This window comes from Hemitrygon akajei, chromosome 10 (genome assembly GCF_048418815.1).
Source record: "Hemitrygon akajei chromosome 10, sHemAka1.3, whole genome shotgun sequence".
NCBI classification, from domain to species: Eukaryota; Metazoa; Chordata; class Chondrichthyes; order Myliobatiformes; family Dasyatidae; genus Hemitrygon; species Hemitrygon akajei.
In genome coordinates, this window is record NC_133133.1 from 169,295,572 (window position 1) to 169,323,225 (window position 27,654).

General features: G+C 42.2%; 1 protein-coding gene across 3 annotated transcripts in view; it reads right to left on the reverse strand.

Annotated features, from left to right (window-relative positions):
- Positions 1 to 226: 226 nt before the first annotated feature.
- The window catches only part of LOC140734934 (thyrotropin-releasing hormone-degrading ectoenzyme-like), a 166,363-nt gene continuing 138,935 nt past the window's right edge, over positions 227 to 27,654 (reverse strand). For all 3 annotated transcript variants that reach the window (XM_073059650.1, XM_073059651.1, XM_073059653.1), the window contains 5 exons: positions 24,866 to 24,973; positions 13,941 to 14,108; positions 13,705 to 13,845; positions 13,478 to 13,559; positions 227 to 1,843 (listed from right to left, as the gene is read on the reverse strand). In XM_073059650.1, the coding sequence (XP_072915751.1) occupies positions 1,700 to 1,843; positions 13,478 to 13,559; positions 13,705 to 13,845; positions 13,941 to 14,108; positions 24,866 to 24,973 (643 nt within the window). In that variant the 3' untranslated portion in view covers positions 227 to 1,699. The remainder of the gene's footprint in view (positions 1,844 to 13,477; positions 13,560 to 13,704; positions 13,846 to 13,940; positions 14,109 to 24,865; positions 24,974 to 27,654) is intronic.

A 27,654-nucleotide genomic window follows, 5' to 3' on the forward strand; every position in this document is an offset into this window, starting at 1 on the left:
AAACCACCTGTAGAAAAATCTGCCAAGAACAATCATAATCATGGAAAGACCACGATCACCCACGTCATACAACATGGCACATAACAAACTATTGGTTTAATCATATCTCACATGCATAATTAAGAACTTGGAGAACTTCTAAAGATGGTTAGGTACTGTAAGGAAATATTTTTTAAAATACACATTGAACAGAGGGATGAATAAACGAGACAGCAACGCATTACAATTACTGTACAAAATTTTATTAAAGAATTAAAAGTTCATAGTTTCCAATTTAAAATACATATGCTATAGGTTTTCATTTTGCAAAATCCCCAACATGAATTTAACAAAATTAAAGTTTTATTTTTATTTTTCCCTGTATCCTGCACAATGATTCTCAAATTCTACACATTTTGTGTTTAAATACTGTGTTCCACATCCAATTATACTGGACAACAAAGATTTTGCTTCCTGAATAACTTTTGGGTGTATCTTATGGAGTTTGGGCTGCTGATCATGAAAATCACCATGAAATTTCCCTATCATGCACCATTTTTTGAAATCACCTTGGTTTGTTGCTTCAATTCATAATTCAAGTCAGAATAACTGATGCTAAGATTAAGGAATGCATTTTTGTTCATCTACAAATCAAACAGGTCATCAATGACAAGCAATTCAAAGAACTTCTAATGGGACCGAAGAAAATCGCATGGAAGACATCCAAGGATGTTCATTAAAATCTATTGCAACTACAGAGCACCAAACTACATGCAGCTGGCTGACAACATGCTTCAAGCACACAAAACCATGAAGTGCAACATGTCACTAAAGATTTATTTTCTGCATTCCCATTTAGATTTCTTCCCTGTAAATCTTGGCGCTGTCAGTGATAACCATGGTGAAAGGTTTCACCAGGACATTGCGGTCATGGAGAAATGGTATCAGGGCAACTGGAATCCATCAATGCTGGCTGATTATTGTTGAATGTTTAAATGAAAAGCCTCATACACGGAGTACAAACAAAAATCATTAACAAAACATTTTCAACTTAGTTAAACTATTGCAAAGCATCAGTACTGTTATGCAATTAAACACATCATATTCAACAGAAATTAATTTCTTGTTTCTTCAAATTACAAGTAGGCTGAAATTATATTTGTGTTCAGCTTCAAGTGGTCTATCATAATAAAAAAAATTCTGGGGAAGCAACACTTTCAAAAAAAATATTTTTGTCCAGTATTATTAGGGTATTAAGGATATTGTTTCTGTAGGATACATTATTGATCACATTGTCAATACTAATTGTCCTTAACATTGTGCTTTGATGTATTTGCATAAGGGCTGCCATTTTTCAGTCCAAGAACATTGCACGAACACAAAATTGAAAGCTTGAAACAGAGCATGCTGGAATACAGAATGGACAAGATAATCATGCATCAATTACATGTCAGTTCATATCTTTCTCTACTGACTGTTAACAACATGCGCTAGCTGCAAAAACATTCTCTGTCCAATTAAGTTGTGACTAATGTTTTTATGCAGACTTCGCTTTACCCCCTCCCACCTCCAGAAAAGTTGTATCTGCAGAAAAAAATTAACCAGTGAAAAATCTGTAACATGTCCTTTATGCCCCCCTTCTCAAAAAAAGTAGAGGAATTTTACATAGTACAAATGCATCAAAGTAATTCATGCAGTAAATTATTAGAAGTGTTACAAATTAGCTCTTCAGGGATTTCCTGAGCCACTGGAACAACTCATCTTCTAACTGTTCATGCCACCAAACATTTGCTTCCACTATTGCAATGGATTCTGTAAATGAGACGTATTCTTCCTTCCTCAGGTTCTTTACAAACGCGTAAAGCTGTAAAATTGGAAACATGTTATTGAATTGCAAAAAACAGCTTGCTGAGATAACTTTGAGATGTTGAAGTAGAACAGTACAGCCCAGGGCCAGGCCCATCAGCCCACCATCCCACCATTTTGTACTGAAACAGCCAAAAAAACAAATCAAGTGCATTCAAACTCTAATCCCTCCTACCTACACAAAGTCCACATCCCTCCATCTCCCTACATCCATGTACCTATCTAACCATCTCTTAAAAGCCTCTGGTGTGTTTGCCTCTATCACCATACCAGGCAGCGCGTTCCAGGCATCCACCACTCTCTGAGTAAAAAAACTTGCCCCTCACGTCCCCTTCAAAACTACCCACCCCCTCATCTGTAATGCACGCCCTCTGATATTAGACACTTCAACCCTGGGAAACAGATACTCTCTGTCCACTCTATCTATGCCTCTCATAGTCTTATAAACCATTCATTGATTATGTTATGGTTATTATTCTGCAGATGTGTTGAGTATGCCCACAAGCAAATGAACTTCAAGATTGTATATGGTGACATATATGTGCCTTCTAAAATCAGATCTCCCCTCAGCCACTGTAGCTCCAGGGAAAACAACGCAAGCTTATCCAACTTCTCATGATATGCTTGATAAAGCAATGTACTGTACCGTATATGCATTGAAAAAAGTTCAAAATAAACTTATTATCAATGTACCTATACGTCACCATTTACAACTCTGAGATTCGGCACAGAATGTTGAAAGGACTAGATGGGATTGATGTGAAGAGGATGTTTTCTATGGTGGGGGAATCAAGAACTAGAAGGCACAGCCTCAAAATTGAGGGGCAACCATTTAGAACAGTGGTAAGGAGGTATTTTTATAGCCAGAGAGTGGTGATTCTGTGCAATTCTCTGCCACAGACTGCAGTGGAGGCCAGTTCGTGGATATATTTAAAGCAGAAGTTGATCATTTCCTGATAGGTCAGGGCTTCAACGGATATGGCATGAAGGCAGGTGTATGGGGCTGAGTGGGATCCAGGATCAGCCATGATGGTACTGCAGAGCAGGTTCGATGGGCTGAATGGCCTAATTCTGCTCCTATGCCTTATGGACTTACGGTCTTATTTTCTCATGGGCATACTCAACAAATCCATTGAATAATAACCATAACAGAATCAACGAAAGACTGCACAACTTGGGCATTCAACCAGAGTGCAGAGGACAACAAACTGCAAATACAAAATAAGAAATAATAGTAAATAAATAAACAAATAGGTATCGACAATATGAGATAATGAGTCCTTAAAAGCGAGTCCATTGGTTGTGGCTTTCAACGATGGAGCAAGTCAATTCTGAAATTCATTTCCATGGCCTTAGAAACAAAGTTTATTATGCGTACATTACTGCATTGCTCATTTGACATATAGAACAAAAGACAAATGTCTTTCACATACCGCACAACACAGAAGACTACAGCACAGGAACCATACTCATTCCTATGGCAACATCACCTCCCATTGCCTTTGTTCTACTTCATTCCTATGACAAGATATTAGCACTGATTCCTCCAACTTCTGGAAACTACTCTGTTTTTCTTCCCACTCCCACATGCTTTATTTTCTCTCATCCTTGTGACCACCCTAATGTTCCTTTTCCACAGCCTCACAACCTGCCCGTCAGCTCCTTCCCTTTATTTCATGGTCTGCTGTCCTCTCTCCTATAGATATTCCTCCTTCTTCAGCTCTTTGCATCTTCCTCCTAGCATTTCACATCATTCTCCTTTATCCCCCTCCCTCCACCACTTCTCACCTATCACCTGCCAGCTCGTACTCCTCCCCCACCTTTAAAATTCTGGCTTTTGCCCTCTTCCTTTCCAGTCTAGATGAAGGATCTAGGCTGAAAATTTGACTAGTCTTCTCCCTAGATGCAGCCTGACCTGTTGTGTTCTTCCAGTATGTTGTATGTACAGCAGTGGAACCGTGCCTTTGACACATGCTGAACTATTTAAGCAAGTGACACCTATTGCCTTCTGCCTGCACACAGTCTATATTGCCCCATTCTCTGCATATCTATGGGTCCATCGAAGAGCTTCTTAAATGCTTCTATCATATCTGCCCCCACCATCACCTCTTTTCCCCATCACTCTCCTTTGAACTTTCCCCACATCTACCTTAAATGCATGCTCTATACCATTAGATATTTCAACCTTATGCCTCTCTTAATGTTATAAACCTCTGTCAGGTCTCCTCTCCGCCTCTGCTGCTCCAGAAAAAACAAGCCTAGTTTGTCCAACCTTGCCTTAGAGCACGTCTTCTAATCCAGGCAGCAACCTGGCAGCATAATCTGCACTTTCTCCACAGCTTCTACATCTTTCCTCTAATGGGGAGACCAGAAATGAATACAATAATCCAAGAGTATTATAAGGTTACAACATAACTTCCCTTTGCTTTTCAACAACTAATAAAAGACAAGCAAGCAATATACCGTCTTTACCAGTCTATCAACTTGTGTGGCCACTTTCAGGAAGCTGTGGACTTGGATCCCAGATCCCTCTATACATTAGTCATATGGAATTAGTTTGAAATATACCCACCCTTAATATTATTTTATTTATTTATTGAGCTACAGCATGGATTAAGCCCTTCCAAATCCTAGCATAATCATGGGACAATCTTACAATAACCAATTAACCTGCCAACCAATATGTCCTTTGACTGTGGGAGCAAACCAGAGGAAACCCACACAGACATAGGGAAGAACATATGAAATCTTTACAGGCAGCAGCAGGAACTGAACCAAGACACCTTCACTGTAAAGTGTGTTAATCACTATGCTATATATAAACAGGTGTAGGAGTGGGTGTTTAGAACTAGGCAAGAAGAAGTCAGGAGCAACCATGCTTCACATCTGAAGCCACCGCCAATTATCACAGTCAGATTACATTTTAACGTAGATCAGCTGTGGGCATAAGATTGTTGATTATCAACCCAGCCATGTTGATTCAGGCCACAGTGGGACAACCATTTTTTTAAAGACCATAAAATATTGAACAGAATTAGGCCATTTGGCCATCAACTCTGCTCTGCCATTTCATCATGGCTGATCTATTATTTATCTCAGCCCCTAACTCCCACCTTCTCCCAGTATCCCTTCATGCCTTGACCAATCAAGAATCTAACAACTTTTGCTTTAAATAATCATAAAGGATTGGCTTCCATACCTGCCTGTGGCAACGAATTCTACAGATTCACCACTCTCTCGCTAAGGAAATTCCTCTTCATCTCCATTGTAAATGGATGTCCCTTTATTCTGAGGCTGTGTCCTCTCCCATAGGAAACCTCCTCTCCACATTCACTCTATCAAGACCTTTCAACATTCGATAGGTTTCAATGAGGTCATCCCTCATTCTTCTGAATACAGGCCCAGAGCCATCAAACACTCTTCATATGACAAGCCCTTCAATCCTGGAATCATTTTCCTGAACCTCCTTTGGACCCTCACCTGTGTCAATACATCCTTTCTAAGATAAGGGGTGGAAAATTGCTCACAATACTCTAAGTGAAACCTCACCAATGCCTTATAAAGCCACAACATTAAATCATTGCTTTTATATTCTGAGCAGGAGTTCCCAACCTTTTTTATACCATGGACCTACACCACTAAAGCAAGGGGTCTGTGGACCCCAGGTTGGGAAACTCTGATTTAAAGAGTGGAGCACACAATGGAGTGCTGGACTTTTTGTCAAACCAGAGGATCACAAAAACATCTCTTCCAGGAAAAGTACTTTTGAAAATACCAACTAAGGACATAACACACAAAAACTGCTGGAGGAACTCAACCCTTCTTCAGGACTGGAAAAAGGAGATGAGTAGTAAGCGTAAGAAGGTGCGGATAGGGGAGGAAGAATTACAATGTAGTAGGTGTTAGGTGAAATGGAGAGGGGGGAAGGGGGAAGAAAAGAATTGGGAAGTTCATTGAAGAAAGAGATAAAGGGCTGGAGGAGGTGGAATCTGATAGGAGAGGACAGAAGGCCACAGAAGAAAGGGAAGGGGGAGGAGGAGGAATATAAGGAGGTAATGGGCAGGTAAGGAGATAAGGTGAAAGAGGGAAATGGGAATGGGGAATGGTGAATAGGGGGTAATTACTGGAATTTCGAGAAATCGATGTTCTTGCCATCAGGCTAGAGGCTACCCAGACTGAATATAGGGTGTTGCTTCTCCAACCTGAGTGTGGCCTCATCGTGGCAGAGGAGGAGGCCAAGGACTGACACACCCGAATGGGATTGGGAAGCAGAATTGAAATAGGTAGCCACCAGGAGACCCTGCTTTTTTCCGGTGGACAGGGTGCGGAAGCTCAGCGAAGCAGCCTACCAATCTATGTCGGGTCTCGCCAATATACAGGAGACCACACCAGGAGCACTGGGTACAGCAGATGATCCTAACAGACTCACAGGTGAAGTGTCGCCTCACCCGGAAGGACTGTCTGGGGCCCTGAATGGTGGTGAGGGAGGTGTAGAGGCAGGTGTGGCACTTGTTCTGCTTGCAAGGATAAGCACCAGGAGGGAGATCAGTAGGGAGGGATGAGTGGACAAAGGAGTCATTTAGGGAGACATCCCTGTAGAAAGTGGAAAGTGGAAGGGTGGGGGGAAGATGTGCTTGGTAGTGGGATCCCATTGGAGATGGTGGAAGTTACTGAGAATTATGTGCTGGTCATGGAGGCTAGTGGGATAGTAGGTGAGGAGAAGAGGAACTCTATCCCTCGTGTGGCAGTGTGAAGATGGGGTGAGAGCAGACGTGCATGAAATGGAAGAGATGTGGGCGACGGCATCATTGATGGTGGAGTAAGGGAAGTCCCTTTCTTTAAAGGAGGAGGACATCACATTAGTTCTAGAATGAAAAGCTTCATCCCGAGAGCAGATGCAGTAGAGACAGAGGAATTGAGAGAATGGGATGGTATTCTTACAAGTGACAGGGTGGGAAGGAAGTAGTAGTGTTCCCACACAGGTCCAGAGCGGAGCCTGAAAAAGCAGTCAGTTTCAGCGGGAGTCTTTGATTGGATAGCAGCACAGACGCATTAGAAGATTTCCCACGCAGGTCCAGAGTGGAGCTTGAAAAACCCAGTCTCCATAAAAGAGAGTATCATCTAGCCATCAGTCGGGGGTGGAGAGTCCTTGCCAAGGAAGTAGGCATGGAGACAGAGGTGGTGGAAGAAGAGCTCAGTGTCATGGCAGGCGTGGAACTCACTGAAGTGTGGGCGCAGGAGACAAAGAGATGGTCATGGGAATGATTGATAAAATTAAATAGATAGCTAGATAACTGAGTGGGTGTACAAATGAATGAACAAATAAGTAGATAGATAGATAGACAGACAGACAGATAGATAAATATTAGTAAGGGTTAGATACTGAGTTGAAGGTAATGGGAAGAGCAAAGTATTTATCAAAAAATGCTGAATTCAATTTTGCTTCCAGGAAACTATGATGTGTGTGTTCCAGAAATAAGATTCCAATTATCATTTATGTTGAGTGCATTGAAACAACAAAAGAGGCCAAGGACTGAAAGTCTGGAGTGGCTGGGGCTGGAGAATAAAGCGCCAGGTGATAGAGGCACAGGATTAACTTGCAGACTGCTCAGAGATGCTCTGCAAAATATTCACCCAACCTGCATTTTGCGTCTACTGCCTTGAAGAGACCACATCCAATGGAAAGAAATGCAACAAAATATTGTTTAATTTGAAAGAGGTGTTTAGGTCCAAGGATCGCGGACAGGCAAAAGCTGAAAGAAAAAGGTAATGCACAAGGAGGTACTATGGAATGGTAGAGTAATTTGCTTGGAGATCGAGAAGTGAACCAAGATGTCTTTCTTGGAATTTTGTAAGAGGGATGTGAGTTTATTGGTGACTTCATGCTGCTGTTCCTTGAAATGAAAGCGACCAGACCCCCAAATGTCGAGGCCAGTGACTAGAATTTACCCAGGAGGAATCACAACAGTGTTTAGACCACAGAGTGTAATTGATATTCTAATATTGCTGATGTAGACATAAAGTATTCCTCCTTCTCATAATGTTTAAAGTAAATTTATTATCAAAGTACGTATTTGTCACCATATACACCCTGAGATTCACTTTCTTGCAGTACACTCAATAAATCAAATATCCAAAATAGAATCACTGAAACACCGCACCGCCAGGGCAAACAACCAGTGCACAAAAAACAACAAACTATGCAAATACAAAAGAAAGAAAAATAATAATAAATAAATAGAAACATAGAAAACCTACAGCACAATACAGCCCTTCAGCCCACAATGCTGTGTCGAACATGCACTGACTTTAGAAATTACCTTGGATTACCCATTGCCATTATATTTTTCTAAGCTCCATGTACCTGTCCAGGAGTCCCTTAAAAGACCTTATCGTATCCGCCTCCACCACCGTCGCCGGCAGCCCAATACACACACTCACCACACTCTGCATAAAAAAATTTTCCCCAATATCTCCTCTGTACCTACTTCCAAGCACCTTTAAACCGTGCCCTCTTATGTTAGCCATTTCAGCCCTGGAAAAAGGCCTCTGACTATCCATATGATCAATGTCTCTCATCATCTTATGCTCCTCTATCAAGTCACCTTTCATCCTCTGTCGCTCCAAGGAGAAAAGGCCAAGTTCATTCAACCTATTCTCATAAGGCATGCTCCCAAATTCAGGCAACATCCTTGTAAATCTCCTCTGCATCCTTTCTATGGTTTCCACATCCTTCCAGTAGAGAGGTGACCAGAACTGAGCACAGTACTCCAAGTGGGGCCTGACCAGGGTCTTATATAGCTGTAACATTACCTCTCGGCTCCTAAACTCAATCCCACGGTTGATGAAGGCCAATACACTGTACGCCTTCTTAACCACAGAGTCAACCTGTGCAGCAGCTTTGAGTGTCCTATGGACTCAGATGCCAAGATCCCTCTAATCCTCCACGCTCCAAGAGTCTTACCATTAATACTATATTCTGCCATCATATTTGACCTACAAAAATGAATCACTTCACACTTATCTGGGTTGAACTCCATCTGCCAATTCTCAGCCCAGTTTTGCATCATATCAGTGTCCTACTTAACTTCTGACAGCTCTTATTTACTAATGCATCCCTCCACTTCCTCATCCAGGTCATTTACAAAAATCGCGAAGAGACGGGGTCCCAGAACAGATCCCTGAACCACACCACTGGTCACCAACCTCCATGCAGAATATATCCCGTCTACAACCACACTTTGCCTTCCGTGGGCAAGCCAGTTCTGGATCCACAAAGCAATGTCCCCTTGGATCCCATGCCTCCTTACTTTATCAATAAGGTTTGCATGGGGTACCTTATCAAATGCCTTGCTGAAATCCATATTGTCAGTACCTCCAGTTGAACTCTATCCTTTTGTGTGTTTCCCCCTAGCCATCATTCTGTGGTCTTATACTGCCATGTTCTCTCGCTTGTTTTCATGCCCCATGTGCTCCCATCCCCTCCCCATCTGGGAGGTTGGGTATCACGTGGACATCCCACATCTGACACCCGGTACAGAACACCGGCCTCACAGACATACCTCCTATTCCTATTCTTCACAAGTAACTTACCTCGCCTTGACCCATTATGACTGAAGCCCCGTTGAGTCAAAGCCCTCCTACTCTGATTCCCTCTACTCTGGCGCCCGTTCTATAAAGCTGTTTTCTTTTAAAAATTCTTCCCACCAGTCTAACACACTGACGTCCACACACCTGTGCGGTCGTGCCTCGATCAAACCGCTGAAAAAAAATCTCTCCTTTTAAATTCTTCCCGCCGGTCTAACTCGCTATAAGCAATATATATCGAGAACATGAGAGGAAGTGTCCCTGAAAATGAGTCCATTGATTGTGAGAACAGTTCAGTGATGGGGCAAGTGAAGTTGAGTAAAGTTATCCCCTCTGGTTCATGAGCCTGAGGGTTGAGAGGTAATAACTGTCCCTGAAGCTGGTGGTGTGAGTCCTGAGGCTTCTGTACCTTCTTCCTGATGGCAGCAATGAGAATGGAGCCTGTCCTGGGTGGGGAGACCCTGATGGTGGATGCTGCTTTCCTGTGGCAATGCTCCTTTTATCACCCCATCCCCACTTCAAGACTTACCTTCAAACCACTTGCAGTGATACATAACACCCAGACATTCCATGGACTTACATCAATATTCTCTTTCTTAAGATCAGAACCAACTCGCCCGTGGAGTTTCCAAGATGGGCTAAATGAATGTGAATTTCATCTTCTCTTTCTAGAAACTTCTCCCTTCCGGTGATTTTGGTCAATTACTCACAGACAAACAACATGCACAGAATTTATTTCATTAATAATGGATAAATGAACTTCTGTTATAAGACAATCTGGTAAAATGTGTGGTGTATGGGATGTCCAGGATGGGGTAGTATCTCTGGTAAAGGGTCTTGTCATGGCCACTCTGGGACAGTTCACTCACCTTTGCTCCCCACTGAACAATTAGCTCTCATCTCCGGCTCCACAAATAACTGGTTGCATTCACAGCAGCCGCAGCCTGGTACACTTCTTTGACAGGTGGGCTAGGTAGCCAACCAGGTGAGTGTCGCCAGTGGGCCTCTTACCCCGGTGAGATAGCGACATGCCTGTCCTGCCATGCTAAGACAGCTCCTGCGGACTGGGTATTTGAGGTCAACAGTGAGATCCAACAGCCAGGAAGGTGGTTCTGTAATGCTTCATGGAAACTGAGGGGCACGACAAGGCGCAGAAGAAGCCATTTATCCATTGCAACCCCAGTTGTGGTGACTAGCCATACTACTGGACCGGGATTTCTGAGCTCGAAAGAGTGGAACTGCCCCAGTGCAACACCTTTATCACTTTGAAAATTCTCACACACAGATTTCAAAACTGTCATGGTTGGATGTAATAGACAACCAATCAATCAATCTGGTAAAAAAAAACAAATTAAACTATGAGTCTGGGGATTAATTCCTAGATTACCATAGTAGAAGAAGGAATTTGTGTTGGTTATAACAAGTCCCAGTCATTCACACGTGCACTGTTATGTAGCTTGGGTACCAGCAGTTTTTCAGTGGTGATCAACAACTGATCTCCACTAGGCATCAGTTTTTATCAACAGTATTAACTTCAGTGGCTCTTTAGGGTTGTCATAGACATGGGAGGTAGCGGGATAAGCTCCCACCACCTATTAAATGCTCGCAATGGTGTAAATCTCAAATAGTCTCTGACAACCAAGTCTAGCACCTGGCCTTCATGTGTGGATTAGCTCCTAAACCTGACGTAACCACTTCTACTGACAAGAGCAGGTGCAAAGGCAGGTTACTGGCATTTTATACCAGTCGCTTCAGGCAGGTGTGTGTGTCAGCCACGGTCGGCAGCTCATCTAGGAGAAGGAAAACTCTGATCTCAAACCTCTGCTGCCATGTGGCTAAATCCACTCATGGGGAAGGCTTCAGGAGTAAACCCCAAGGAAAAGTATAGAGCTGGAGTTCCTAAGGCAGTCCTACGTTGAATTAAACGCTGACTGGTGCCAGACCGTATCGGTCTCTGTCGTTCCTGTGGATTCATCAACTGCATGCAGTGAAGGAGGCTACTGCATGGGGAACAGCTTGCTCTCCATATCGTACTGCCCTGGCTTGCGTTCTGGCTCGTGTATCACATAGACAGCTAGACAATGATGAATCAGCATATTGGAGTGAACTTGAAAATCTGGCTGAGTGGTGCCATAACAACAACCTCTTTCTCAGCAAGATCAAGATGATTACTGATCATTATCTTCAGGAGGAGGAAACCAGAGGTCCACGAGCAAGTCCTCATTGGAAGATCAGAGGCGGAGAGCGTCAGCAACTTTAAATTCCCCGGTATTATCATTTCAGAGGACCTGTCTTGGGCCAAATTCATAAGTACAATTATCAAGAAAGCATAGCAGTGCCTCTGCTTTCTTAGGAGTTTGCAAAGATTTGGCATGACATCTGAAACTTTGAAAAACTTCCATAGTGGGGAGTATATCAACTGGCTGTATCACAGCCTGGTATGGAAACACCAAGGCCTTTGAATAGAAAAATCCTATAAAACGTTGTGGATAAGGCCCAGTCCATCAGGAGTAAAGCCCTCCTCACCGTTAGGCACACCTGCATGAAGCATTGTCACAGGAAAGTAGCATCCATCATCAGAGACCCCCACCATCTAGGTCATGCACTCTTCTCGCTGCTGCCATCAGGAAAAAACTACAGGAGCCTCAGGACTCACACCACCAGCTTCAGGAACAGTTATTACCCCTCAGCAATCAAACTCTTGAAACAAAGGGAATAACTTCACTCAACTTCATTTGCCCCATCATTGAAACGTTCCCACAACCTATAGACACACCTTCAAGGACAATTCATCTCACGTTCTCAATATTCGTTGTTTATTAATTTTTTATTATTATTATTTCTTTCTTTTTGTATTTGCACAGACTGTTGTCTTTTGCATACTCGCTAAATGCTGAAGTTGGTGTGGGTTTAATGTTTCTACTATGGTTATTATTCTATTATGGATTTATTGAGTTTGCCCAGAACAAAATGAATCTCAGGGTTGTATACTGTGACATATATGTACCGTAGATTCCGGATTATAAGCCGCTACTTTTTTCCCACGCTTTGAACACTGCGGCCTTTACTACGGTGCGGCTAATGCATGGTTTTTTTTCATGCCGCCAAAAACATTTTGCCTCGTAACAGTAGACCAATAAAATTGATGAGTAGTTCACAGAGGTCCAATGAAATTGTACGATAAATCAAGCGCACTTTCACAATTAAATTATTGTAAATCAGTCATTTGTACTCACCCTCATCAACATGGAAAACACTCGAAGAAAAGCATTGTGCTGCCTTTATGGCAGTTATTTAGTTTATAATATTTTCGCTTAGTAATTCATTTGTTAGTATTTTCTAGTTAAAGTTAGAAGTGTTTTAAGTATATTTGTTTTCTGTACTACATCCCAGGATGTTATGACGTCACATCCGGTTTCGCCGCGTCTTGTGGGAAAATACCGGTTTGCGATAAACGGAAAGGAGGGGGTGAGCGCATTAGACCCGCGCGAGAACGCTGCAAACATATGATGCAGCTTTTAAGTTAAAGGTGATCAATAACTTTTCCTGGTAGGCTGCAGTATATATTTTTTTACCAGTCGTTAGGAGATATTGGAATGTTGTTCGTGCACTGTTCAGTAAAAAAGTATACGCAACGTAATTTGTGTGTTACCGATACGTATGTATATTTAAAAGTAGCCGTGTTACAGGCACGGTTCGTAAAAAAGCATTTGCAATATGTATTTGTTTATGTTACCATACGGATTTAATTAAAAGTTAAAAAATCCTCACGTGTAATATCTTTCTGTGTAAATATCTCATATTACAACGTGGGACACCTGCGGCTTAAAATCCGGTGCGGCCTGTACAAGTACAAAATTTATTTTCTTTCTAAAATTAGAGCCTGCGGCTTTTAATCAGGTGCGCTCTGTAGTCCGGAATTTACGGTACTTTGATAATAAATTGACATTGAATTTGACCCATGGTCAACCCAGATCAACGGAGGGCCTCATTAACTTCAAGCATTTTCTAAGTGAAAATCTTAAAATATATTTGAAACATTTACCTCATTAAGTTTAATTTCTGTTTTCCAAAACTTTGTCACACTTCTGATGATCAAGTTGGAAATAAAAAGAGCTTCTCCAAATCTGTAGAAGAATTATCAAATTTAGTTCATTGTACAGTATTTTCAGTGCCCAATCCATACATTTTAATGTGGCTCAGTTTTCAAAATCAAAACCGTATTATGTTTTTCTAATGAATGATTCCATTGAAAAATCCAAATATTTTTACCTTGAATATAAATTGGACCAGTTCTCCTGAAAATATTTCCAGGCCAAATCTCGACCAGCTGGATATGTAGAGACCTGAATGATAACTTCTGAAACACTCTTATGAGAAGTAAGTTGAGAACTTAGTGTTAAGTTAAGAAGCCTTAAAGAGAAAACAGATACATCAGTACATTAAATATTTGCATTTTGGGAAAGAAAGGAAAGGCGTCACAGTTTGACAGACAGTAAGTAATTTACCTGCTCAGCAGTTCAGAGTTCTTGCTGCATGCCAAAGACTTCAGCAGAAATTTCTGCTCCAGAATCGCATTGGAGGATTCATATTTGCTCCAAATAAATTCCCACATATTGTCATCCATCAATGAGATCCCAGTGCAGTAGACAATTTCTCTCACACTTTGTGGTATCCTGAAAGTGGTAAGTGGTAAGTGTCAGCATGCATTGCATCATGTCCACTGCATTGCTAGTTTTACCCATTAATATTTGGTTTATTCGATAATAAACCAAACTTGATCTTAGGTCTGGGTTGAAAGATGCAGTTTGTAAGCACCTTCATCTGCAAGTATACTGCTTGGGCAGGGTTTGATAGCAACAGCATTATTCACAGGCAGAGTGAAGATGATTGTCCATTTTCTGTGAGTCAGATTGTGGTTAACTTTATCTGTCAGTCAGACAGTTGCAATACATGGGTTATGACCGAGGATAAAATGGCTGGAGTCGCTTAGTGCAAGGGTGTTTATTAAATCTAACTTCAAAAAATTAGCGGAAGTAGCAAAAACTGTCAATATTTACAAAAAGATATCTAGCAGAAAATACAATAGACCTGTACTATTTTGTCCAATTTGAACTCCTGGCAGTCCAATCTCTCTCTACCACTGAGCACGATGAATCCCGTTTATTAGGCGCAAGGACAACCATCTTTAATTACCCACAAGGTTAACTTAAGACGACCATTGAATCAGAATATGATGCACCCCACAATCATATTACAAAATAAACAGTACCTACCTTAAATATGGTATATAACAATATAGATAGATAAACACTTCATTGATCCCAAAGGAAATTACAGTGTCACAGTAGCATTACAAGTGCACACATATAAATATTAGAAGAGAAGTAGAAAGAATAAAAAATAAGTTACCTCAGACAGTCTAACAGGAGGAATCATCACTTCCCCAGCTATAGGTTGACTCATCATAGAGCCCAATGGCTGAAGATAAGAATTGCGTCATATAGCACTCTTTGGAGCAGTGCAGTTATCAGTCTATTACTAAAAGTGCTCCTCTGTTCAGCTATGGTGGCATGCAGAGGGTGTGAAACATTATCCAGAATTGCCAAGTATTTCCGTAGGGTCTTTTGTTCTACCACAGCCTCCAGTGTGTCCAGTTTGACTCCTATAACAGAGCCAGCGTTTCTAGTCAGTTATTGAGTCAGTTGGCATCACCCGTGTTGATGCCATTGCCCCAGCACACCACCGCATAGAAGATTGTACTGGCGACAACAGACTGGTAGAACATGTGCAGGAGAGGCCTGCACACTCCAGAGGACCTCAGTCTCCTCAGGAAGTAGAAGCCTCTGTGTTGGTGCTTCACTCAGGTCTGTCATCCAGGTGCACCCCCAGGTACTTGTAGGTCCTCACCTTCAATACTAACAGGGAGCAGTGCAAGCTTAGTCTCCATCACCATCTCCTTTGTCTTACTAATGTTGAGCTGCAGATGATTCAGCTTGAACCAGTTGACAAAGTCCTCCACCAGGGCCCTGCATTCATCCTTTTGCCCTGCCCCCTACACCAGTCTCTCAGCCACGCATTAATATGCCTGATCATGCTATTCTTGCACTTGTTAGCACGTGGCCAGGCAGCAATCCTGAGATTACTACCCTGGAGATACTGCTTTTTAGCTTCCTACCCAACTCTCTGAATTTTCTCTTCAGGACCTCCTCTCTTTTTCTACCTATGTCATTGGTACCAACATGTACCAAGACTTCTGGCTGATCACTCTCTCCCTTCAGAATACTCTGCACCTGATCTGAGACATCCCCTACCCTGGCACCTGGGAGGCAACACACCATGCAGGTATCTCTATCAGGCTGACAGAACCTCCTGTCTGTTCCCTGCACTATAGAGTTCTCAATGATACCGCATTCCTCATCTTCTTCTCTCCCTTCTGCACCATGAAACCAGGCTCAGTGCCAGAGACCCGATCTCTGGCAGCATAATACCAGCCCAATATACCAGGGAAGACACTGAAGTGCAAACTCTCAAAGCAATGACAGCAAAATGACAAGGGTGTGCATGTGTGAGACAGAGAGAGAGTGAGAGTGAGAGTGCGAGAGAGAGTGAGAGAGAGTGCGAGAGAGTGCAAGAGTGTGAGAGAGTGCGAGAGAGAGAGAGCGAGAGAGTGAAAGAGTGAAAGAGAGTGAGAGAGAGAGTGTGAAAGAGTGAGAGTGAGAGAGTGAGGGAGTGAGAGAGTTGATCTTTTTTATGCAATAAATAACTTGCTGTGAACAGACATATTCCCCACCCTGCCTCCAATTCTTGGCTGCCAGTGTTGGTAGCCATACTTTCTTTCATAAGCTAGTAACTCAGTTCTTCTGATATCGCCGATTCCTCATTGTATTCCAGATCATCTAGCCTGGAAGTGAATATTGTCATTTCACCAGCAGGCTTGCTTGCCACATCATCAGACTGACAATTGAATGTTGATCTTGGTAAGCAATTAAAGTTCCCTGATTTCATTGCATCATCATCCCTGAGGTCTGACATGATCATTTGTCAGAAATCTCAAAGCAGGTGGTGATGGCATAACTGACAGTGCCTTGTAGAAGACCGGATTGAGGGGGTGTTTGAGCGTAAGAAAGCCAAATACCAGGAGCTGGTAGAGCAGTGCCAGAGACAGGGGTGCAGGGCATGATGCGAGCCTGTAGAGGTGGGATGTAGAGGTTTTTCTGGCTGTTCACCGTGCAGAACCTACTCTCTCCTTGGTAATACAGCGACTGCAAAGAAAAGAGACATCAGGACCATCACAGAAGCTGCTGAGCAAGTCTCCTGATGGCTGCGGATCAAGAGGTGTGACCCGTGGACCAATGCCACTGGAGCACTAGCCAGGGCCTTATCAACCCTGGCTGGGTCACCTGGCTGAGACTGTCTGACAACAAATTCCACAGATTCACCACTCTCTGGCCCAAGAAATCCTCCTCTCCTCTGTTTCAAAAGGATATCCCTCTAGTCTGAGGCTGTGTCCTCTATTCTTAGACTCCCCCACTACAGGAAACATCCTCTCCACATCCACTCGAGGCCTTTCAACATTCTGTAGGTTTCAATAAGGTCACCCCTCATTCTGCTGAACTCCTCATTGACAATCCATACAATCCCGGAATTATTTTCTCCTTTAGGCACTCTCCACATATGTACTTTGTTATCACTGTATTTGTTATCAAAGTACATATATGTCCATCAATAATAAATTTACTTTCAACTTTGAATAGGACCTGAATCTTCTGACCCAGAGAAGAGAATAATAGCAACTGAACCACAAGTGACAAAAGTAAACAGATGAATGTGTAATAGTGAATTTTTTCCCCATTACTTTATTAAATAAAGCATTTCTACGACCAAAGGATTATAAATGAAGGCTTTTATTCAGATGGTGCTTCATCTGGTCAGGGAAAGTGAGGAGGTGAGAGAGAGGGGCAAGTAGTCACATCGGGGCCTCAGGAGACAGATACTGTAAGTGGGTAACAGTCAGGAGAGGGAAGGGCAAGAGCCAGTTACTAGAGAGTACCCCTGTGGCTGTCCCCCTTAACAATAAGGACTCCTGTTTGAGTACTTTTAGAAGGGACAACCTACCTGGTAGAAGCAACAGTGGTCGCGTCTCTGACACGAGTCTGGCCCTGTGGCACAGAAGGGTAGGGTAAGGAAGAGGATGACAGCAGTGATAGGAGACTCTATAGTTAGGGGGTCAGACAGGCAATTCTGTGGACGCAGGAAAGAAACACGGATGGTAGTTTGCCTCCCAGGTGCCAGGGTCTGGGATGTTTCTGATCTTGTCCACAATATCCTGAAGTGGGAAGGTGAACAGCCAGAGGTCGTGGTACATATTAGTACCAACAACACAGGTAGGAAAAGGGAGGAGGTCCTGAAAACAGACTACAAGGAGTTAGGAAGGAAGTTGAGAAGCAGGACCTCAAAGGTAGTAATCTCGGGATTACTGCCTATGCCACATGACGGTGAGTATAGGAATAGAATGAGGTGGAGGATAGATGTGTGGCTGAGGGATTGGAGCAGGGGGCAGGGATTCAGAATTCTGGATCATTGGGACCTCCTTTGGGGCAGGTGTGACCTGTACAAAAAGGACAGGTTGCACTTGAGTCCAAGGGGGACCAATATCCCAGTGGGGAGGTTTGCTAAGACTATTGGGGAGAGTTTAAACTAAAATTGTTGAGGGGGTGGGAACCAAACTGATCAGACGGAGGCAGGGACAGTTGGCTCACAAATAGAGAAAGCTTGTAGACAGTGCAAGAGGGAGGATAGACAGGTGATAGAGAAGGGATGGGCTCAGACCTATGGTTTGAGATGTGTCTATTTTATTGCAAGAAGCATCATGAACAAAGCGGATGAGTTTAGAGCGTGGATCAACACTTGGAGCTAGGATGTTGTGGCTATTACAGAGACGGATGATTCAGGGGCAGGAATGGCTACTTAGAGTGTCAGGCTTTAGATGTTTCAGAAAAGACAGAGAGGGAGGCACGGCACTACTGATCAGAGATAGTGTCTTGGCTGCAGAAAAGGAGGAGTCATGGAGGGATTGTCTTTGGAGTCTCTGTGGGTGGAAGTTAGGAACAGGAAGGGGTCAATAACTCTACTGGATGTTTTTTATACACCACCCAATAGTAATGGGGACATCAAGGAGCAGATAGGGAGATAGCTTCTGGAAAGATGCAAATAATAACAGGGTTGTAGTGGGATATTTTAATTTCCCCAGTATTGATTGGCAGCTCCCTAGAGTGAGAGTTTTAGATGGGGTGCAGTTTGGTAGGTGTGTTCAGGAAGATTTCCTGACACAATATGTAGATAAGCCTACAAGAGGAGAGGCTGTATTTGATCTGGTATTGGGAAATGAACCTGGTCAGGTGTCAGGTCTCTCAGTGGGAGAGCATTGTGGAGATAGTGATCACAACTCTATCTCCTTTACCGTAGCATTGGAGAGGGATAGGAGCAGACAAGTTAGGAAAGTGTTTAATTGGAGTAAGAGGAAATATGAAACCATCAGGGAGGAACTTGGAAACATTAATTGGAAATGGATGTTCTCAGAGAAATATACTGCAGAAATGTGGCAAATTTTCAGGGCATATTTGCTTGGTGTTCTGCATAGGTACGTTCCAATGAGACAGGGAAAGGATGGTAGGGTACAGGAACCATGGTGTACAAAGGCTGTCGAAAATCTAGTCAAGAAGAAAAGAAAAGCTTACGAAAGGTTTAAAAAAGCTAGGTAATGATAGTGATTTAGAAAATTATAAGGTTAGCAGGAAGGAGTTTAAGAATGAAATTAGGAGAACCAGAAGGGGCCACAAGAAGGCCTTAGCGAGCAGGATTAAGGAAAAACCCAAGGCATTCTACAAGTATGTAAAGAGCAAGAGGATAAGACATGAGAGAATAGAATCAATCAAATGTGGCAGTGGAAAAGTGTGTATGGAACCGAAGGAGATAGCAGAGATACTTAATGAAAACCTTGCTTGAGTATTCACTACAGAAAAGGACCTTGGCAATTGTAGGGATGAATTACAGCGGACTGAAAAGCTTGAGCAAATAGACATTAAGTATACATCACTGGGACCGGATGAGATGTACCCCAGGCTACTGTGGGAAGCGAGGGAGGAGATTGCTGAGGCAGGATTTATGAACATTTGGAGAGGCATAATATGAGTAAGAATAGTCAGCTTGGCTTTGTCAAAGGGAGATCGAGCCTTATGAGCCTGATTGAATTTTTTGAGCATGTGATTAAACACATTGATGAAGGTAGAGCCGTAGATGTAGTGTATATGGATTTCAGCAAGGCATTTGATAAGGTACCCCATGCAAGACATTAAGGAGGCAAGGGATCCAAGGGGACATTGCTTTGTGGATCCAGAACTGGCTTGCACACAGAAGGCAAAGAGTGGTTTTAGACAGGTCATATTCTGCATGGAGGTTGGTGACCAGTGGTGTGCCTCAGGAATCTGTTGTGGGACCCCTTCTCTTCATGATTTTTATAAATGACCTGCATGAGGAAGTGGAGGCTTGGGTTAGTACATTTCCTGATGACACAAGGAGGTGGGTGTTGTGGTTAGTGTGGAGGGCTGTCAGAGGTTCAAGTCAAGTCAAGTCACTTTTTATTGTCATTTTGACCATAACTGCTGGTACAGTACACAGTAAAAATGAGACAACGTTTTTCAGGACCATGGTGCTACGTGAAACAGTACAAAAACTACACTGAACTACGTGAAAACAACACAGAAAAAAAAAGAAACTACACTAGACTGCAGACCTGCTGTAGTTACAGTGGAACAGTGATAAGATGCAAAACTGGATTGAAAAGTGGCTTAAGTTCAACCCAGATAAGTGTGAGGTGGTTCACATTGGCAGGTCAAATATGATGCAGAATATAGTATTAATAGATAGATAGATAGATAGATAGATACTTTATTCATCCCCATGGGGAAATTCAACATTTTTTCCAATGTCCCATACACTTATTGTAGCAAAACTAATTACATACAATACTTAACTCAGTAAAAATATGATATGCATCTAAAATCACCCTCTCAAAAAGCATTAATAATAGCTTTTGAGTGGAGGATCAGAGGGATCTTGGGGTCCATGTCCATAGGACACTCAAAGCTGCTGCGCAGGTTGACTGTGTGGTTAAGAGGTATATGGTGCATTGGCCTTCATCAACTGTGGGATTGAGTTTAAGAGCTAAGAGGTACTGTTACAGCTTTATAGGACCCTGGTCAGCCCACCTGTGCCCAGATCTGGTCACCTCCCTACAGGAAGGATGAAGATACTATAGAAAGGGTGCAGAGGAGATTTACAAGGATGTTGCCTTGATTGGGGAGCATGCCTTGCGAGAATAGGTTGAGTGAACTTGGCCTTTTCTCCCTGGAGTGACAGAAGATGAGAGGTGACCTGACAGAGGTGTATAAGATGATGAGACATTGATCGTGTGGATAGTCAGAGGCTTTTTCCCGGGGCTGAAATGGCTAACACGAGAGGGCACAGTTTTAAGATGCTTGGAAGTAGTTACAGCGGGGTTCTCAGGAGTAACTTTTTTTTACGCAGAGAGTGGTGAATGTGTGGAATGGGCTGTCAGCGATGGTGGTGGAGGCAGATACAATAGGGTCTTTGGATTGGTACATGGAGCTTAGAAAACTAGAGGGCTATGTGTAACCTTAGATAATTTCTAAAGTAAGCAGGTGTTTGGCACAGAATTGTGGGCCAAAGGGCCTGTATTGTGCTTAGGTTTTCTATATTTCTATGTTTCTATGTAAGAAAACTTATTGAAAAGCAAATAGCTCTTAAGAGACAATGAGTTCCATACAATGAATATAAATTGGATTAAAAATTGAATTATGTAGCTCATACATTCTTCACCGCAGTTCATTCATAGATGTGCCTGCACCAATATTGACTTCTAAACCTGTAAAGAGATTAGTATAAACAGAAGAGAGTCTGCAGATGATGGAAATCCAAAGATAACAAAGCAAGGAATAATTTGATGGTCACACACACAAAATGCTGGAGGTCAGGCAACATCTATGGAAAAGAGTAAACACTCAACATTTCAGGCTGAGACACTTCGTCAGAACTGGGGAAAAAAAGCCAAGAAATCAGAGCAAGAAGGTGGGGGGAGGGGAGGAAGAAGTCGAAGGTGGTAAGTGATAGGTGAATCTGGAGGAGGGAGAGGGGTGAAGTGAAGAGCTGGGGAGGTGAAAGAGATAAAGTGCTGGAGAAGGGGGTTTCTAATAGGAGGGGTAGAAGCCCACAGAAGGAGGTGGGGGGAGCACCAGAAGGAAGTAATGGGCAGGTAAGAAGATGAGGAGATGGGAATGAGAATGGTGAAGGGGGGGGGGTGGAATTATTGGAAGTTCAAGAAATCGATGTTCATGCCATCATCTTATGTCACTTTACATACAATCAGTCTATGTATGTAACAGTTCCTTGTACATTGTGTTTGATTGGATTCCTTTTATATTCATAGTGTTTTATGCTTATTTTATTGTATTTCTTATGGTTATTGTTTTTACGCTGCATTGGATCTAGAGTAACAATAATTTCATTCTCCTTTTTACTTATCTACTGAAGAATGACTAAACAGTCTTGAATCTTTTAGTTAAATATCTATTGATTCACTTTGCATAGCAATTCACATTTTCAAAGTCCAATGTGCATACACAGTTAGCAATATACAGAGGGGACAAAATGACCATTTTCACCGGTAACAAAACTTAAAAAGCAGATCAATTGCATTAACCAAATGTGTTTTTCTACTCGGTTCATCTGACGCTACCAACTAAAAACATTGGCTTTGATGCTGGTGTGCCAAGTTGTAGATTCAAAGCTTCAGAAGTGTCTGAGTAGCTATTTGTCATGTTGAGTTTGAATGGAATATACTGTCTGTGATCAACACTTAGTGCTTTTTCAGCACCAATTAGTTCTCTCCCTTGTGGCATTTTCAGTTAAGGAGCAGATCAAGGCATCAGCTTTGGTCTGGCACAGCTGACAGCTTTCAACATGAAGCAAAAGAGTCTGCGACAAAGTAATCTGTTGATTTTCTCAGCTGTCAGCTGCTGCTTTTTCCATATTGTTACTGCTCAATAATTTAGAACTTAACATTTTAAGCAAAGAATGCCACTGATTCAATGTACCAGAAAAGGCAACTAATCTCTTCCCAAGTTATCAGAATCAGTTGTATTGTCACCGGCTCGCCTCAGCTAATCTCATTTATCTGTATTTGGCCCATATCCATCGAACCCGGGGGTTCCCAACCTATTGCCCAGAGACCCCTTGCTTAATGAGATTGGTCCATGTTTTTAATAAGGCTGGGAACCCCTGATCTAAACCTTCCCTATCTATATATCTGTGTAATATCAAAGCAAATCACTGGCCCTGAGCACAGGCGAAGATGGACATGAGCAGTTGGAAATTCAACAGCGCTTGAAAAAAACCTGATGTTGCACAGTGGCCATGCTAATTTATGCAAGTAATCCTGACAATGATATTCAGTTGTCCATAGATTAAAGGGTCTGGACTATATATATACTTTATTGTGTGGCTGTATTTTTGTGATATTCTACATATGGTTGTTATCTTGTATATGCGAGGATTAGGCCTGTTCAGACCGTTGCCAGAGGGAGGTGTTGGAGCCAGTGCCCTCCACTAGGGGCAGTGTGGTGCGGTGTCCAGGCTGGAGATGGTGCTGTCCCCCAATGTTCACTCGGCAGAAGACAAGCTCTATTGTGGTCGATTGTAGATTGATGGGTTGAGTTTTGACTCTTATTGCGGTGTGCTTGCTGTCTTGTATGTGCTGTGTGGGACTGTTGGTACTGTGTTTTTCACCTTGTCCCTGGAGTAACGCTGTCTTATTTGGCTGTATTCATGTATGGTTGAATGACAATTAAACTTGAATTGAATTGAATTCCAATAAATACTTATAAAGTCTGCCTACTCAGAACTGACAAGTGTAGCTAGCACACTGAAGAGGCAGTGTAGGAAGTCTGGCATGCTGTGGGTCAGTGGGACGGGGGTTTGGTGAGGGGCTGGTATGAGGATATTTTGTAGATCACGAAAGACTCTAGCAAATTTCTACAGATGTACCGTGGAGTGCACTCCAACTGGTTTCATCACCGTCTGGCAAGGAGACGCCAATGCACAGGATCAGAAAAAGCTGCAGAGTGCTTAGGCTCAGTCAGCTCCATCACAGGCATTAGTCTCCCCACCATCACGGACATCTTCAAAAGTGATGCTTCAGGAAGACGGTGTCCATCATCAAGGACTTTCACCATCCAGGACACAGAAAGTCTCCAATTATCGCTGGCACCATTTTAGCATTTACTGAGAATACTCACAGGAAAATGAATCTGGGGGTTGTATATGGTGACGTACATGTACTTTGATAATAAAATTTACTTTGTACTTTGAACTTCTTTTAAGAGCCTCTTAGACAGGTACATGGAGCTTAGATAAATAGAGGGCTATATGCTAGGGAAATTCTAGGCAGCTCTAGAGTAGGTTACATAGTTAGCACAACTTTGTGGGCCGAAGGGCCTGTAATGTGCTGTAGATTTCTATGTTCTATGTTCGTTTGATTATATTTCAGCATATATTCTTGTTGTGACTTATAGTAATTTTATGCATTTGTGACAAGGTGAAAACCCATTCAATTTAGTTATAAATAATTGTCCAAGTACTTTTTAAAAAGAGTTAAAATAATTTATATCATTTCATGTTGAGAAAAGAAAAGGGAAATCCCTTGAAAACATGCAAATGTGTTTAATTGAAAATTCTGAGAATCTATATGCAAGGTATTCCTTTATAGTATTTAACACTGAACTGCCATCGACTTGTAAGGGCTCGCATTCAATCTTCAGCACATGATTGATTGCTCATGCCATGCCTGGGTAAGGGCAGTACACGCCGTACATGCCCCATAAAGGGACTGATGGTACCTGTGTTTCATTTGCCATATCCTTTTTTCAGGTAGGGAAAGAAATACAGAAAATAATTGGAATTTTAAGTGAACTGGAACAGTCACGTTCCCAGAAAAATTTTGTTAAGTAATTTTTTTTTAAAACCCGAGCCTCAACTCGAGCTACCAATATTCACCACCATCCTAAACATTGTCACTGTATTTGCAGATGTCATCACATATATGAAAAGCATGAACAACATTGGATTTTGGATAAAATTCACTTTTGAATGTAGAACATTGAATCACTTGATAGAATAAATAGCCTATGAGTTATTTCTTTATAATCAGACTTCCAAAAGAATATATTTTGGTTCACAGTTGTTGTACTTTCACTTAAACACTGTCTATCATCTCCAGGCCTCCAGACCTGACGTATTGGATGCCTAAGGCCTGTAAACCCCTCCTGCATAAATCTAATTTTTAAGGCAAAGATACCTGTTTTCATCAGTTTCCATCCATTCTGAGAGAAGCAATATGGCCTTCTTGTGGCAGTGGTCAATTCCAAATGTACAAGCCAAAACAAGAACTTTTTGACGCAGAGCCCTGTTCGGAAAGAAAACAGTGGGTGAAATTTTTTCCACCTCATGAAAGGTGTTGATGATTTGAGATACCATAAGACAGGTGAACAGAATTGGGCCATTTGGTCCATCAGGTCTGCTCTCCCACTCAATAATGGCTCATTTTGTTTTTCACTCTCAACCCCATCTTCCTGTAACCTTTGACATGGATTTAAGTATGCTCAATGAGTAGGCCTCCAGAGCAATCTGTGGCAATGAATTCCACAGATTTATCATGCTTTGGCTAAAGAGATTGTTCCTCATCTTTGTCCTAAAGGGACATCCTTTTATTCTGAGACTATGTTCTCTGGTTACCTTTACTAAACTAATATTGATACATTAAATTTGAGCTTCTCTCTCTCTCTCTCTCTCTCTCAAACTGCAGGGTGAATTCTATCATATCACTATCTCCTGTATTCACTTCTTTTCTTAAATTTGTTGCTAAATTTGTATCCTTTTCTAAACTTTCTGGCTTATTTTAATTCTGGAGACTTCAGTAACCTCTCCTTTGCTTTCCTTCCCTTTTACTTCATCCATACTTTTCCAATCTGTTGAACCAACCTCCCTACCAATTAGTTTAAAGCCCTATCCACAGACCTACTTATGTACTTTGCTGGGACCCTGGCCAGCATGTTTCAGGTGAAGCCCATCCCATTGGAACAGTTCCCCCCTTCCCCAATACCGTTTCCAACGTCCCTCGGATTGAAATCCATATCTCCCACGGTAATTTTTGAGCCATACATTTAGCTCCTTCTGAAAGCTTGGTCTCATGTTACAAACAATGCATTTAAATGAAACACTGTCACAGGAAAGCAGCATCCATCATCAGGGATCCCAACCACCAAGGTTATTCTCTCTCCTCAGTGTTGTAATTAGGAGGAAGGTACGGGAGCTTCAGAACTCACACTACCAAATTCAGAGACAGTTATTCTGCTCAACCATCAGACTTGTGAACTAGAGGGGATAACTTCAGTCAACTTCACTTGCCCCCTCACTGAACTATTCCCATAACCAACGGACTCACTTTCAAGGACTTTTCATCTCATGTTCTTGATATTTATTGCTTATTTAATAATCATTATTATTTTTTTCTCTCTGTCTTTGCACAATTTATGGACTTTGGCACACTGATTAAACACCCAAGTTGGTGTGTCTTCCATTGATTCTGTTAAGGTTATTATTCTACTATGAATTTATTGAGTATGCCCACAAGACAATGAATCTCAGGGCTGCATATGGTGACATATATGTACTTCGATGATACATTTACTTTGAACTTGGAAGTTTCATGAATGGAGACAGCAGTCAACCACATTCAAGCAATGTTATTAATTCAAGTGCTGTCAGTCATCACATTACCAACACCAAAAAGCAATATGAATATTAGCAATCTAATTTGCTTCCTTTCAACAAGTAGCAGACTGATACAGAAATACAGTATCTCCTTCCAATAATGAATTGCTTTGTATTGCACATTCAATGGTGTAGAATACGCAAAAACAAAGCCTAATGCTGCTTTTAGACGTTTCATCACACTTCAAGGTAGAAGTTGCTGCAAGTTAGAAACTTAAGCAGTTCCTGATTCCATTCAGTCAGAAGCACCAAAGGACTCTCACAGGCTTTTAAACATAGCACATAGAACAGGTCAGCAGAATTCAGTCCACAATGCTGTGCTAACTCTTTAACTTACTCCTAGATCAATCAAACCCTTCCCACCCACATAGCCCTCCATTTCTCCATTTTTCTTTCATTCATGTGCCTATCTAAGAGGGTCTTCAATATCCCTTATTTATCTGCCTTTATTACCATCACTGGCAGTGGGTTCCTTACAACTGTCATCATTATGTGTCGTGTCGTATCACGTGGGAGATTATGATCTGTGACCATGATCGCTGTTGGCAAATTTTACTACATTAGTTTTTTTACCATTGCCTTCTTCAGGGCAAGATGGGTAACAGCAGCCATTATCAATACTCTTCAGAGATTGCCTGCCTTGTGTCAGTAGTTACATATCAGGACGTGATATGCACCAGCTGCTCAGACAACCATTCACCACCTGCTCCCATGGCTTCATGTGACCCTGATCAGGGGGCTAACCACATGCTGCACCTTGCCCAAGGATGACCTGTAGGCTAGATGGGGGAAGGAGCACCTTACAACTCCTTTGGTAGAGATGTATCCTTACCCCGCCAACCTATCATCCTCGATGTAAAAATCTGCATTCGACATCCACAACACATCCCTCCCAGTACCTTCAAGTTATGCCCTCTTATATTAGCCATTTTCACCCTGGACAGAAGTCTCTGGCTGTCCACTCTATCTATGCCACTTATCATAGAAACATGGAAAATAGGTGCAGGAGTAGGCCATTCGGCCCTTCGAGTCTGCACCGCCATTCAGTATGATCATGGCTGATCATCCAACTCAGATCCCTGTACCTGCTTTCTCTCCATATCCCCTGATCCCTTTAGCCACAAGGGCCATATCTAACTTCCTCTTAAATATAGCCAATGAACCGGCCTCAACTGTTTCCTGTGGCAGAGAATTCCACAGATTCACCACTCTGTGTGAAGAAGTTTTTCCTCATCTCGGTCCTAAAAGGCTTCCCCTTTATCCTTAAACTGTGACCCCTCGTTCTGGACTTCCCCAACATCGAAACAATCTTCC